This window comes from Pogonomyrmex barbatus, unplaced genomic scaffold (assembly GCF_055798465.1).
Source record: "Pogonomyrmex barbatus isolate J1 unplaced genomic scaffold, ASM5579846v1 scaffold4, whole genome shotgun sequence".
In the NCBI taxonomy this organism is placed as follows: Eukaryota; Metazoa; Arthropoda; class Insecta; order Hymenoptera; family Formicidae; genus Pogonomyrmex; species Pogonomyrmex barbatus.
Window position 1 is genome coordinate 11,507,189 of NW_028297138.1, and position 14,636 is coordinate 11,521,824.

Genomic DNA, 14,636 nt, shown 5'->3' on the forward strand with positions numbered 1-14,636 from the left:
ACCCGAGGAAATCGATAGACCGCATTACTCCGTGGCGGAGAGTTCGCTTCAAAGCTTAAAGTGAGCTCTGCGGACATTCGCGCTCGATTCACGAGACATCGTGCATCGGCTGGCGCAAACATGTTTGCATTTGCAATCGTACCGTATGCTATGCGCCTAGGTGTACAGGGATGCATACAGATAAACGTATATATATATATATATATATATATATATATATATATATATATATATACATACACATACACACATATGTCCGCAACATATAGTATTCCATTATAGAGATGGCACATGTATACGCGCAATATATAGAGTATATATATATATATATATATATATATATATAATATAGTATAGTTTAACTTATAGATATACATGCTTGCACGTGTATATATATATATGCGTGTATACAATACATGTAAGTATGGACGTAAATATATTTACATATATAGACGTGCATGTATATGTAGGGCCGCACGTATGGGACCGCCGTACGTGCCCGTCACTGTATATGCATAACGATTATATGCCTATTAGAGGAGTACAGGGGCGTATACATATATACAATACAGACATATAGGAGGAGGAAGGAAGAGGGGCAAGATCGTGGGGGACGGCACCATTACTGGTATTGATGAGCAACTGGCCAGAGGAATTGGTTCAGCACGTGTGATCGATCTGGCTAATCTCCCTTTGCGGACAGCCAGATGCTAATCTTCGATCGATATCAGAGATAGGATGCGAAATTGCGTTAGCCGCCGCAAAAGCTTGCGACTGTGAGAAACTATTACCGCCGAAATGCATCCGGCGACAGGCAATTGAGCCCTGGATTCATAGTTGATGAGGTATCGATCTATCGTAAGGTTGCTTGTGCCTCGCATCGCGAGACTCGACATCGCTTTGGGAATCGCCCGCGACTACTATTGGGGAAGCAATCCAAGTCCCTAGGAGATGAATCTGGCATTGTTCAAGGCTCCTGTTACATGCCGATTATTACGTTACTCCGGTATTCGAATCATCGAGGAAAATGCCAGAAGAACAAGAGGGACTTGTCCGGACGATGATATAACGTAGACTTTGGTATACATACAATATTTCGGTATATAATTCGAGATAGCGATAGGAAAATTTAGCGATAATTAATTATGTAAAATCTTATTCACAATTAATGCACTAACTCACTTTGAATAATATATTTAATAACAATTTGTATTGAACACATGTTAGACGTAGTAGCGAGCAAGAATTATTGTATCTATGAAAATTTTACGTTGTAGTTATGATGTAAAATGTAGTTATCTGATGCATGCAAAGAAGATGTGTAATTATTTTAACAAAGTATACATGCTCGTAGCAACCGTAGCTATCATTACGAGTTATGATCTGATACAACGTAATTCGCAATTCAGAAGCTTACCTACCATGTGTCGTAAAGCTTTCGATAACATAAAGTGGAAGTCACGAAAGTGTGAAATGCACAATTATAGTGCCGCATTAATATTTCTCGGTCGACAGAAGGCGGCGGGGACCTTAGTATATCTTCTTAGTATTCTCTTGATGTCTGTTCATTTCCGTTGTCGGAATCATCATGTACACTAATTACTACGATTATTCACGCGCCTTCCTTGAACACCTGATAGTAATATTCACTGTCAGATAGGAACAGAATGTTCTATCAGTTCTGTTAATTTTACCATATTTCAAATATTATAAAGTTAATAATAAATAAGCGAAAAATATATTCATTAATCTAGATAAAATTTCTACCTTAATATTTTGCTTGGTATTTCAATTAAAGAAATTTTAAAAATATTTCTAACTTTAAAATATTGAAAAAAATACCATGAACATAATTGGCACAAAAAAATTTATTTTAGATAATATTTATTTATTTATTTATTAAAAAATAAACGAACAATTTAGATTCGAATATAAACAACTTTTACAAATTTAATTATAAAATTATGAACAACGATAATTATTTTCGGTTTTCCTCGGATATAATCCGTCTTCTCCGAATTCCGCCATTTTCAAAATCTTTTTATCCCGAGCTACAGCTCAGATTCGATGGATATTGCAATATAATCAGGATATAGCAATTTCCTCGTTGTCGAGTCGCAGGTCCCGAGGAACAGCGATCCGCTCCTGATCGCGCCCCTTTTGGCATCTTCGCGCGCCGGAACGAAACGGGGCACTTTGCTGAATTAAAGCGCGAACAGCACGCAATTCGCGACCTCGCGCGAACACGTACACGCACGCATGCACGCACGCGTGCACGCGACAGCGGGCGCGCGTTGGTAGGCAGGTACGTAGGTAGGTAAGTGCACACGCGTGCATGCGTGGCGAGCTCGCCCGTCGAGAGATTCGCCGCGGCTATCTGCCCTGCTCGTCACGCCGAATTAACGCCGACATTCTTTATCTCGGAGGCCGCCAGGCTCGCGCGATTATGCGGTCACTAACGTAGGTAGACACTGTATGGTCATTAATTCAGAACAGTGGATCGAATACAGGATCGGTCTATTGAAAATCTCGGCGCAATGGCAGCCGAATCAATCCGTTTAATAATTCGGAAAAATCGAAAATGAAATTTTTTGAATTCAACTCTTTTGTATTTTTTGTTAAGTTAGTTAAACTAGAGCGCACCGTTGCGTTTAATGATTCATACGATATTCGACTGTAGGGACGTGATAGAAATTTAAATACGATAATATTGAATGATTATGCAAATAATTCTATTTAATAATACATCTCACGTGGCTCGTGCTAGCAGAGATTCATATTTTATCAAGCTCTCGATAGGCCTAAAAATACGAGGCTGCGCTATTTAACTCTTCAACGATCGATTTATGTAAATCTCATCACGAGGGTCAACATTATTGCGCAACAGAATGCATTGCTCGGTGTGCTCGACGTGTGAATATATATTCGCTTATATTTGTGTATATTGCACGAGGTAACTATGGAGAGAGAGAGAGAGAGAGAGAGAAAGAGCAATTTACCGATAACAAAGCGCGCTTCGCTCATTAGAAATTCATGTATACAGGCATATCTTTACCGTATCATCGATCGTCGCTTTTATTGTCGGCTAATGCGACGTGTAATTGAGAAGCCCCGCGCGCATAGCAAGGGCCGCTGGGGACAAAGCCATGAAATGCGAGATTTACTTTATTGCGCGCAGGTGACGTAATTCACGAGCTACTGTTGCGAATTAATACCGATCGTCGCGCGGGTCGCGCCGGCAAAAATAAATAATCGACCGTACTTATTTACGAAGTAAACGCATCGAGCATTATCATAATTTTCTTCTCAAGTGCATTTGAGTGCAATCTCATTCTCTCGAGTGTAGTGTCTTTCCGCCTAATAGGTTGTCTCGCGTCACGCGATTCAACGCGCGACGATTCGTATTCGTTAATATAATTTTTATACGTTATTGGCTGTTTGAGAAAGCCGATATTGGATATGTTTTATATCTCACGATCCTTAGAGACTTTGAGATGAGCACTGAATTGATATCGTTAAAACGGACGATGATATATATCTTTAGGGGCGGTATAATACACCCTCTATTTGAAATTTCGAGAGTCGCCAGAGAGATGCACTCTGCGCAATCACGAGGGATCACATGCTTCGTACGAAGAGCGGAATTTGATTTCGACGATTGCGGGACGTTTCAGTCACATTTTCATCGAGCCGGCCGACTCCGGCAAATCCGATCGCATCGCGATCGATTAAAATATTTTCGTTGAAGCGCTCGCCCACAGTTGGCCGGCGCGTAACGAGTGATTCGTATCAGGCCTGATTGTAAATTGAGCGCGAAACCGCCGTTGATTGGTTTAAAATCAGATCATCGCGTCCGTCGTCGGTCGGTCACTCGGTTGCATCTACCGCTCGTGTGTGCATCGCCGAGGAGAACGACGAGGGGCCAAGGGGCGAAGGTGCAACCCTCGGGAGGGTCGGACAGTGCAACAGAGGGTCCAGGCCGTACGTACCAATACGAATGCTCACGTGGCTCCCTAAAATGAATTACGTGAACGTGGATCAGTTGCCAGGCAACGTCTCTCTCTCTCTCTCTCTTTCGGCGCTGTAACCCGTAATGCACTCGCTGCAGGCCACGGTTTTTGTTTGTATTAGGAAATCACCCTGTCAAGCGCGCGTCCGAAAGGGACACGCGCGATCGGGGAGCTCGCGAATTTCGGGATGCGGTACCGCATTCACGATGCGCAAATTTCGGGACGCGTTCGGGAACCGCATGATCGATATGCGGATCGAGCGATCGTTTGTGTACCTACGAGAACACGTATTTATCTCGAGGTCATAAAGTAATTAACTGAGTTAGTAGTCAGTTCAACATTCATAGAGCTGCTAAATTTCGCGAAACTTTGACGCACCGATAATCATCCTTTTTCTCCCTGTAAAAAATTGGAACAACATTCGTAATCGTAAATTAGAAATTATTTTGTATGTTTTTTTATATTGATATACATTCTTTGTGGGTATGAGTGTATGTATGAACGCGCTGTTAGATTGATTGAACATTTTCGGAACATCTGTACAAAAAAAAGAGCTAATATTTTTTTTTTTTTTATTTTTGAATACCGCTGTTCCCACAATATGCATCCCCGCCTTCCTACCAGTTTCACGGTTGTAACTATGATTTGTTAACTCGCTCTCTCTCTCTCTCTCTCTCTCTCTCTCTCTCTCTCTCTCTCTCTCTCTCTCTCTCTTTCTCTCTCGCTTTTTCTCGCGAGAAGTGGCCTTTAAATTTTCAACCCTAAAAGTGTTTTACGCTTGGCGTCACCCATTGATCGAATTTAAAACTGATGCGTGCCCGGGCACCCGTTTTGGGTGACATCGCTTTGACACCCGGATGTACTGATTTTACAAGCAGGCACGCGGCGGAAACGGATTCTGGGAATGAAATTTAGGGATGAAAAAAAGACAGACCGGCAGGAAGGGTGAGAGAGGAGGGTGGGAGAGGGAGAGAGCGCATGTGAGAGTAAAAGCTACACGAGGGGATGAAGGGGTATACGAGAGTGCTCTTCGTGTGCATTCAACGTCGTTATACGCCCACGTAACATCGTTGCTGACAAGCGTAGCGAATTATCTACTGTTGTACGTTGATAATTCTGTACGTTTCTAGAATTCTCTAATGCACAAAGCTTGTTGCTCTTATAGACTTGTTATAGCAGCGTATGTTTACTAAAGAATATACGATACAGTCGAACTCTAACCTAAATGTCAAGGGAATTGATGACAATTCGAGTTATAGACATTGTTGATTTAAAAACTAAATTTAAAAGAATGAAAATTATTTTTGTTTTGTAATAGAGAATAAAAATTTATTTTATCATTTTTTAAAAATATTCTTAATTTTTAAAAATATTTTAAATCTTCACACTTTCAAAAAACTTTTACTTTAAAAGTTGCTGACAAGTATCGTATTTCATGAAATTTATGCATTCAAAATGTGCATAATGCAATAATAAATTTGGATAATATACTTTTGAACATTTTATCGCGTCTTAATTAGCCATTAATTTGATTTTATTAATCGCATCGAGTCGCGTGATATCGGGATGAAGTACCGTGTGATTTTCAAATTCTCTCTGAGGTTTGCTGGTACGCTAATTTGCACATAGATATTCACGAGTGTCGAGCAATTCGCTAGTTTTCTCGCGTTACAACGTAATGAAGCGCGCATCGCGTGTGATTAACGGCGTGAATGTTACGTAGAATACCACGCAATTATCGTATTTTGATGATTACTATGCGCGCGATTGTAATTGATTGTATTTTCTTGCGAGTGAATGTTCGGTATATTTACTATAAGATTCACGGTTTATTGTTAAAATTTTAACACTAAAAAAAAATAATAAAAATAATAAAAATGATTATAAGATGAGCCTACGTTAAATGTATCTTAAATGTTGTAAGATACGCAAAAAGAAAAAAAAAGGAAACTGTCACCAATACGTGTCCGTGATAATTATAAAATTAAAAAAATAAGATTAGGAATATTTAAACAACATGTTTTTATTCGCATAAATTTACGAATTGCGTAAAGTTGATTGCATAAAAATTCGCGGTTTTTTTTGCAAGTTGTACGTGTTGCACGCTCGTGTACACAGCAGATCTCGGCGTCCTGTCGATTGTCAGCGAATGATTATTCACGCCCGTGCCGTTTGGCCTCGCTGGATTACTCGGGCGGCGTATTGACAAACGGATTAACGTCAGGTTGACTTAGCGTCGCCGATAAGGAGCCGATATCCGATACGTAATTGCGACGAAATGGCCAATGAGAGTCGCAGTCGCGGCGGGCGGTCTTTATCTTTGGCCGGGCGCGGGTTCTCGCGGTTTATATCGACTCTCGACGTCAAATCGTAAAATGTGAGAACGGCCCTTTGCATACGGCGCGACGAATCGCGAGATTGAATGTGTCACGACTTTTATGCGCGTCCAGACGACGATCCTTATCCCCGGGTCCGCGCTCTTGTTCGGTCGTTACTGAATTTCCACGCTGCCTTTGCCGCGTGTGCGTCACGAGGTATCTCGCTCGTTGTATTTTTCGTGACAATCAGCGATCTGTCCGCGTCCCTCGATAGACATCACGATAGGTTATTTAGAATATTTAGAATATTGCAAAGTAAGAGAAAACTACAAGTGAAAGATATATCTAAATTATGTGCGAGTACTCGCGCTCGCGATTATACAATTTTACATGCGATGGAAAAATTCCATTCTTAGAAAGTTTCAGAATATAAAATAGTCGAATAAAAAAAGATAAAAATACAAAAGCTAAAATATGCTTATATGCACATATATATATAAATATATATATATATATATATATATATCATAATTCGTCGCTGTAACAGAAATATATCGCTATATTTGCGAGCGTGATCGCAATAAACCGCAGTAAACGTCTTTCTACGGAAATGTTTGTATTTGCTATCCTAACAAAAATCACTCTCGCTTTGATCAGGTATATCAAGAGAAACCTATAAAATTCGAGGAACAACCCAGGACTGCGAGTTATCCGAAAGCCTACGGACCGCGCTTTATCTCTCGAATGTAAAGAAGTGCTCCGCTGATACCGTTGGAAACTTGGTGCGCCGGACCGTATTTACCGAGAACTTTTCCTGAAGAATCACGCACAAAGGGCCTTCCCGGTGGGCCACCGCGGGTTACTTTCGTGTAAACAGCAATCTCTTCTCCGTGATGGCGGGGGTGGCGCGGAAGAGGCGGGCGGGCGGGAAACGTTATCGCGGGATTATTTCTTTCATTCATCTCGGCGACTTAAGGATTCTAAGAATAAAATATGCAGGCCGTGTCTTTAGAAGGGGCACGTACTTCAGAGCTCACGGCCGTTTTCTGGTAATTACGTCGGTTAATTGCAGAGGACGGCCTCGCTCACGCCGCTTGTTACTCGCATCTTCAGTACACCGGATCCTGGTGCTGGAAGGTAGCAAAAGAATGTTTACGGGTACCGGGTATTCTCCGAGTGTTAAAGTATAATAAGACGTATGCCTGTAGGCGCCTCTTTTAGGCTTCGAGGATTAACATCGCTAATTGTTAGTCTCAAAGGATGCGAGAGAGCCACCGGTAAGCCGGCAGCTCGTTCCAGGGGGCAGTGTCCCGGAAAATTAAGGATTAGCGTCAGTTCCGGACAGAAAGAGAGAAGAGAGAGAGAGAGAGAGAGAGAGAGAGAGAGAGAGAGAGAGAGAGAGAGAGAGGGCGAGAAAGAGTGGTGTTCGGGGGCGGTTATTACTTCATGCCCACGTGATGGGCGTAATACGCTGTTGTAAAATATGCCTTCTTAGAACTCTCCCGTGCACAAAGGGTTTAGCCTTTAAGAGGCGCGGTGAAATATTGGCGGCGTAAGACGCTTGGAAGTGATCCAGTGTTTTAAAATTCAAAGGGAGAATATTTCGCGCTTGCGAGCTTTTGACGCTCGCTTTTGAATCTTTGAACGAAGATTGAGCGTCCAGTGTGACTTATTTATATAAATCTATTCAGATGTAAAGATGGTAAGAGTCCGTTATTCATTTTCTCTAGATTAATCGTCGCGTTGTCGCGCGATCATGAAAGATGTACATTCTTAGTCGTTATTGACAAGACTGTTGAAGTCTAGGTTTACTGTGCTTTTAAGATACGCCTGGAACATTGTTTTAAAACACTGTGCTATCATTCTCATGTTTCTGTTTGCCTTTGGATTTACAGAGAGGGAGATTCTCGGATTTATATACGATAAGAATACTCGTTCTTATTCATCTGCCTTCAAAATATCACGTTACGCCCAATATCAAGTTACAGTTTATCAAGTTTTCAAACGCACAAAAATATTTAAAAGCTAGTATCAAATTGCAAGTTACTAAGTTATCATAAAATATTGACCTGCACGCTGCAAATAGGGAAAGAAAATTAAATCTTGACGTATAAGATTGTAACATGCTCAATACGACGTGTATTACGCGATATTCGCAAAAACAGCAATGAAACATCCTTCCAGTCGTCGTTCAAATATTTCCATGCGCCTGAAATTTTTATAGACACTTTTATATCATGTACATTTTTTTGCCAGAGACATTTTTCATAGTTTGGAATAATGAATGCTTTTCATATATGGATTAATGATATATACGATCGTTCGATTGTATAATGCAACATAATGCAAGTCACGACATGTAAAGCTCGGAACACAGTCTCGTGTTACCGATTGCTTTCACAACATGCCCACAAAGTAATTAAGAATATATCAGCACGTTTATGAATCGTAGCATGTCGATAGCCGACATGCGATAGAATGATTTCGTCGCCCTCACTCTTTTAAGCGTATCCACGCTCTCTCGTATATCAAACGATATGTCATGCATTGCAATTATTCGAACAATAGCGCTCTCAAGACACGCGTTTCACCGTCAATTAGTAATTGCAATGATGTTTGCAACATTAGAATTCATTTATGCGTTTTGTTACACGCCAACGGGCAAATATGCAAAAAATTTTCACAGATTTTTAAAATTCTCTTCCACGGCATCTATAGTAAAATAATCTCATTACTTTAACGATAGCGAAACAGAGAAAATTTTACTTTAATATGCACTTACTCACGCTAACTTGCAATTCTCCCCGAGGACTAGCCAGAATCACACGGTTAAATTAAATAAATTAAAATAAGATATTAATATGATGGATACTATATGTTGAAAATATTAATTATGACTTTTTATCAATGTTATCACAGATTATTTATTACTAAATTATTTTAAAACCATTTCAGATATGCCAGTTTTTAAATTAATGCATTCTCTTATTAGATTATATTTTATATTTTTTTTTAAATATTTAATATTGAATATTAACAAATATTTATACATAAATAATTAATTTTTGAATTGAAGCATTTTCACGATTGTTATTAAAAAAAGTCCGATTTTATTACAAATATACATTTGCATTAAACATTCTCGCGCATGATCGATTCTCTCATGTTATTTTCCTTCGCGTGCATTTATCGTCGCGTCCATCATGTCATTATTCAATTCGTACCGAGCTGATTCGCGAGCTTTATAAATGCAAATTAAACGGGACAAGGAAAACACGGCAGGACATTATCGCACGTTATAAGTCGCTGGACAGAACGGAAGAGAAAGAATGCTGGCGAACGACGCGCGCCGAGGATAAAAGTGCCGCGCCGCGATGGACGATAGATCTTCATTAGACTGCGACAATGCATAAGTCACGCAATGGGGGGGGGGGGGCACGATTTTAGCCACCCTCATAATTCTCCAACACGTATATAATCGCGCTATCGTATAGTACATAATAATCGCGTGAATTTCCTCATCTTCACATTTCTCTCAATCTTCAATTGTCATTATGTTTGTATTACGAAATATTTTTAATTTATCATTATTTGTACTTACAAATGAAATATTTTAATTAAATCTATTGTAATAAAGTGAAAATAGGCACAAAATATTTTTAAATGATTTTATATATGTATATAAATATTTAAAGGTAAAATTAATAAAAAAATTAATAGTTTACGAGATGTTTTATATTTTATTTTGACACGCAATATAAAATATTTACTACACTATTTATTTTTTTATAACTATCTTAATATTTTTTTATAACTATCTTAATATTTTTATATCCAGAATAATTAGCGGAATTATATAAACAAAATTATATAACTTTTTTAAAAGAATAGCAGTCTTAAAAAAACAGCTTTCAAACTGTTATCTTATCTTAAACCAATAATACTACCATATGTTCTTTTTAAAACCTTAAAATTTTTATCTGAAACTTTTCTTTGTACAATATCAAATTTTAAGAAATTTTCAGTTATTTCCATTAAAAAATACATACAAAAAAATGGAATATTGTATATAGAAATAGTTAAGTTTAAAATATTTGATTATTTAATTAAATATTTCAATTAAATAACTTTTTACAAATTTAAATTTATATAAAATATCTTTGTAATCTGTCAAATACTTATTTCTAATGAGAAAAGCAACATCAGTAAATCGGGGATGTAGCTCAGTGGTAGAGCGTTCGCTTTGCATGTGAAAGGTCCCGGGTTCGATCCCCGGCATCTCCATTTTTTGTCATTTTTTTATATTTTATTTTTTTTTACATTACTATGTAAACAATAGATTTTTATATTACATTTTCTCAATATATTTCCGATTTACTGTATATTTTTATCAGAGCATATCTACATACAAGCAGATTAATAAAGAACATAAAAAGATATTTCACAATAACGTTTTAAATAATTGCTTCTTTCTTTATTTATCTTTTTATATTTAGTTTATATATATAATAAATATACATATATATAATTAATAAGTAATATATATGTATATATATATATGTATATATATATATATATATGTATATATTTTATTTGAGATATATAAAATCACGCGAATGTTATATGTGTATACTTATGATACACACACAGAAAATATCAATGTATTGCATAAATTATGTAGAAAATAGAGAATCCAGAATATTTATCTCTGGAATATTTCAGTATTCTCGTGGTCAATCGAACCGACCATTTTTTAAGAAACCTTATGGTTGAGGTCCGTTTATCCACCGTCCAGCTGTTTTACGTTTCGCGAAGCCGGAAAATCACCAAGTTTGCGGAGTTTGTTAAGGTTTCGGTTTAATTTCCTCACAACGTCGGCTCGTCCACAATCAAGCTTTTCCATTTTTTGTGCGTAAACAAGAGCACGCGCCTTGAGCAAATTGGAATAGGCATTTCTACGTTTTCTACATTAAAAAAAGGAACACATGTAGCGACACACGAATATCGGAAACATTAAAATCGCCGCGCAATATATTACAACGTTCTGTATAACGTCCTGTAAGACAAACGCAAATGAATAATGAGTAAGAATTTGAACGACAATCGACGGCGTTTATTCTCTCGAATACCTAACTAGCACTACTACTGCCTACACGAAAAGAGTTAAATGCCACAGCGGATTTAATATTCGAGCGGTTCAGTATATCGCGATGAAAAACCTTTTGTCTCGCATGTACATTCGAAAACGAGGCAAACGAGCAAGAGTAGAAGGAGGAAAGAGAGGTGGAAGAGGTAGAAGAAAAATGGCTGGAATATCGAGGCCGCGATAGAGTAAAAAGGGTAACTAGAATAAAAGAGAAGAAGCAGAGAGAGGGTGAGTTTGGTCGCCGATTGAGCGTGCGTAACTCGCCCCGATGGATTTGCAGCAGGCTGCTCGCCTTCCCACCCGCGTCCGAGCTGGCGGACAGCGAGAGAGGTGCATTGTGAGAGGAAAAAAAAAAGAGAGAAGAGACGCACACAACTGCGAGATTGCGTTGACTGCAGCGGAATAACGCGGTTTCGGAGATCGCGCTCGTGTTCATAATCCACTCATGCGGGCTGGAGACTGCATCCGGGGTGCGACGCCGTCCCTCCCCCGCACCACTCGTCGTGAGCTATGCACTTTCTGGCGGTGGAATGCATTTATCGTTGATGCATTTATTGCTGATGCACCAAGGGAGGAAATTGACGTCGGCGGCGCCCATTGTCGCCGTACGACGTTCGCGAGCTGGTGGCCAAGTCAGGGGGTTGACCGGCCGAGACGGGAGGCAAAGGGAGGCCGCGCCATTCCTGCAGCATTACGTCATACATCGATTCTCTCGGGGATTCCCACAGAGTCAGACTCGCCACTGGGAGCTTGTTGCATCACCGCCACTGCAGGTAACTGCGCCGCTGCAGCTGTGATATACACTACATTGCGTAGTTGCTGCGTATTCCATAACTTTGCGTGTACATTTATACGGGCATATATACGTTCTTCGTAGAACATATATCTACAGGAACACATTATATTTTATGATTTATTTTTCATTATTCCATTATTAAAATTTACACTTAAAAAGGAGTAAAAATATGGAATTAATAAATAGCATTGTATGTATCAAGCGGAAATCATAGTGATATAGGTTGTTTGCATTGCTTTTTTCAATCTTATGTCGAAATGAATTTATTAATTCATTGCATAATTATCGATTATTTGTTATTCAATGCAAAAATTGTAAGTCCAAAAATCTTTGCTCTATTTGCATTAATCAAGCGATGTGCGAGGTAAAAATATAATTAAAAACTAATAACGTTTCCCAGCATTTTTGCACGTGTTCGGTTCAATACTGTTGTTTTTACATTGTGGCGCAATGGAAGTACCGTAACTGAGAATGATTTGATTGAATTTAACTTCCGGAGCGGACAATCAAAAAAGCAATTTCAACGCGCGTCATTGCCGGGTTGAAATTCGCGCGTCGACGAGCGAATTAAAAAAAAAAAAAAAAAAAAAAGGAAGCAATCGGGAACGCGTGGCGCGTCTCGCTCTGGGGGTAATCGCCGTCGCGTGCCTAAAAATGAGGTTGCCAGGGCTGATTAATCATCGGCAATCTCGCGCGAGCGAATGGCGAAAGGACGCCGCTATTAACGGCAAATGACGAAAACTCCGTCACCGGGTGTATCCATGCTGCGTTCGGGAAACGCGTTATTTTTTTTCTCCCTCTCTTCCGTTTGTTTCTCTGCTCTCCTTCTGTCTCTCGCCTCTCGTACACAATCATGCGCGACGAGGAGATACCGCGACGCGCGGAGGGGTGAGTAATTTAATTGAAATTCCCCTCTGTGAAATTGTGGAAAAATCGAGTCATGCGATCACCGGGGCCTGCGCGAAAATGAAATTACAGGAGAAAACGAGGTTTGTCCGATGATGCAGGTGAACGCCGGTTTCAGGGGGAGATGGACGGAGATCGGGGGAAGGAGGAGAGAGAGAGAGAGAGGCAAGGGGAGACAGAGGAAGTATCTGCCCGTGGGTGGGCCTAGCTAGCTAGTCGTCGACGGCTTTGCGTGGACAAATTTTTCGGTTTTGAATTTCCGCGCAAATTGGCCTTGCGAAATTACCCTCAATTACCGCGTCGCGAGGGCTACCCCGATGCCGAGAGCTCTCTATACGACCCCGAGCTCGCGATTCTACTGGAAAATATCCTATTTCGCGTGGGCTTTTCAGGAGTGTAGGGATGAGAACCGTGCGTATATATTGCGTATGCGTGCACAAATTGCTCGACAAAAATCGATCGATAATCCAACCCGGTAATCGAGTAGTTTTCCGGAACACTGTCTCGAAACGCCGCATCACTCGCCGAAATATCGTGCGCGGAAATATCGCCCTCGCGTGGCGAGCGAGCCACGAAATACGCGAGCCTCGGATTCCGCGGATAGTTCCATTCGTAATGAAATTGTTTTTAATTAAGCCCGCGACTCATAACGCGCGAACGACGCTAGGTCGAGAGTCGACCTGGGATAATTCGATTACGACGACCTGAAAAGTTTCCATTAGTATTTCCATATCTTGCAGTTAAAATGCGATGATGCACTAAATCCGAAATACGCATTCTTGCTAATTGCCAAGAAATTTGTTGAAACGTGAAATACCCACTTTCATTGCTCATAAAAATAATTGTCGATAATTAATATCTTTTAGATGACGCGTTGAACATTTTTATTAATTTTTCTCGGAGGGAAGACATAGTTTATTATCACACGTCTACACAGCGCTCGCGGTGATATTCGCGCGTGCAAATATTTCTTGGCAAATGAAACTCGTTGCCGTGTATACGAAAAGCTTTCGCAAGCGAATGTAGTCATAGCCGTTTTTAATTAAACTTCCGTCCGCGGTGAAACGCAGCAGCGACTATATGCAGCGCGTAAACTTTGACGAGGGCAGAGGGGGAGAGAGGGGGGGAGGGACGGACGCGTCGAAAACTTGGTGTTTCCGCGCGGCGCGCACGAGGAGAGGAATTATTCATTGCGATATTTCGCGCGAGATCCCCCATTAAAAATGGATCCTCCACGCGGGAGAGGAAGCGACCTATCGTCGCGCATATTTTAGTATGCGCACTTTAATTACCGAGAGCCGGTTCGCCAAAAGCGACGAACGTAAACAGAAGCGATGTAATTCGATTCGCCTGGCACAAATATTTGTGGCCGTGTAACGCGCCGCCCCGCCCCGCCCCGCCTCGCCTCGCCTCGCCCCGCCCTGCCCCGCGCCGAGTCCCGCGCGTTACGCCGTTACGCG

The 14,636-nt window shown here is 40.3% G+C and overlaps 1 protein-coding gene and 1 non-coding gene across 2 annotated transcripts in view; both read left to right on the forward strand.

Moving 5' to 3' along the window:
• Window positions 1-10,540: 10,540 nt before the first annotated feature.
• TRNAA-UGC (transfer RNA alanine (anticodon UGC)) lies at window positions 10,541-10,612 on the forward strand. The gene has a single exon. It is a non-coding gene; the product is annotated as a tRNA-Ala (tRNA).
• Window positions 10,613-10,937: 325 nt separating this feature from the next.
• Window positions 10,938-14,636, forward strand: part of LOC105432975 (uncharacterized) — a 296,484-nt gene continuing 292,785 nt past the window's right edge. The window contains exon 1 of the mRNA XM_089081204.1: window positions 10,938-12,247. Within this exon, the coding sequence (XP_088937330.1) occupies window positions 11,920-12,247 (328 nt within the window). The 5' untranslated portion in view covers window positions 10,938-11,919. The remainder of the gene's footprint in view (window positions 12,248-14,636) is intronic.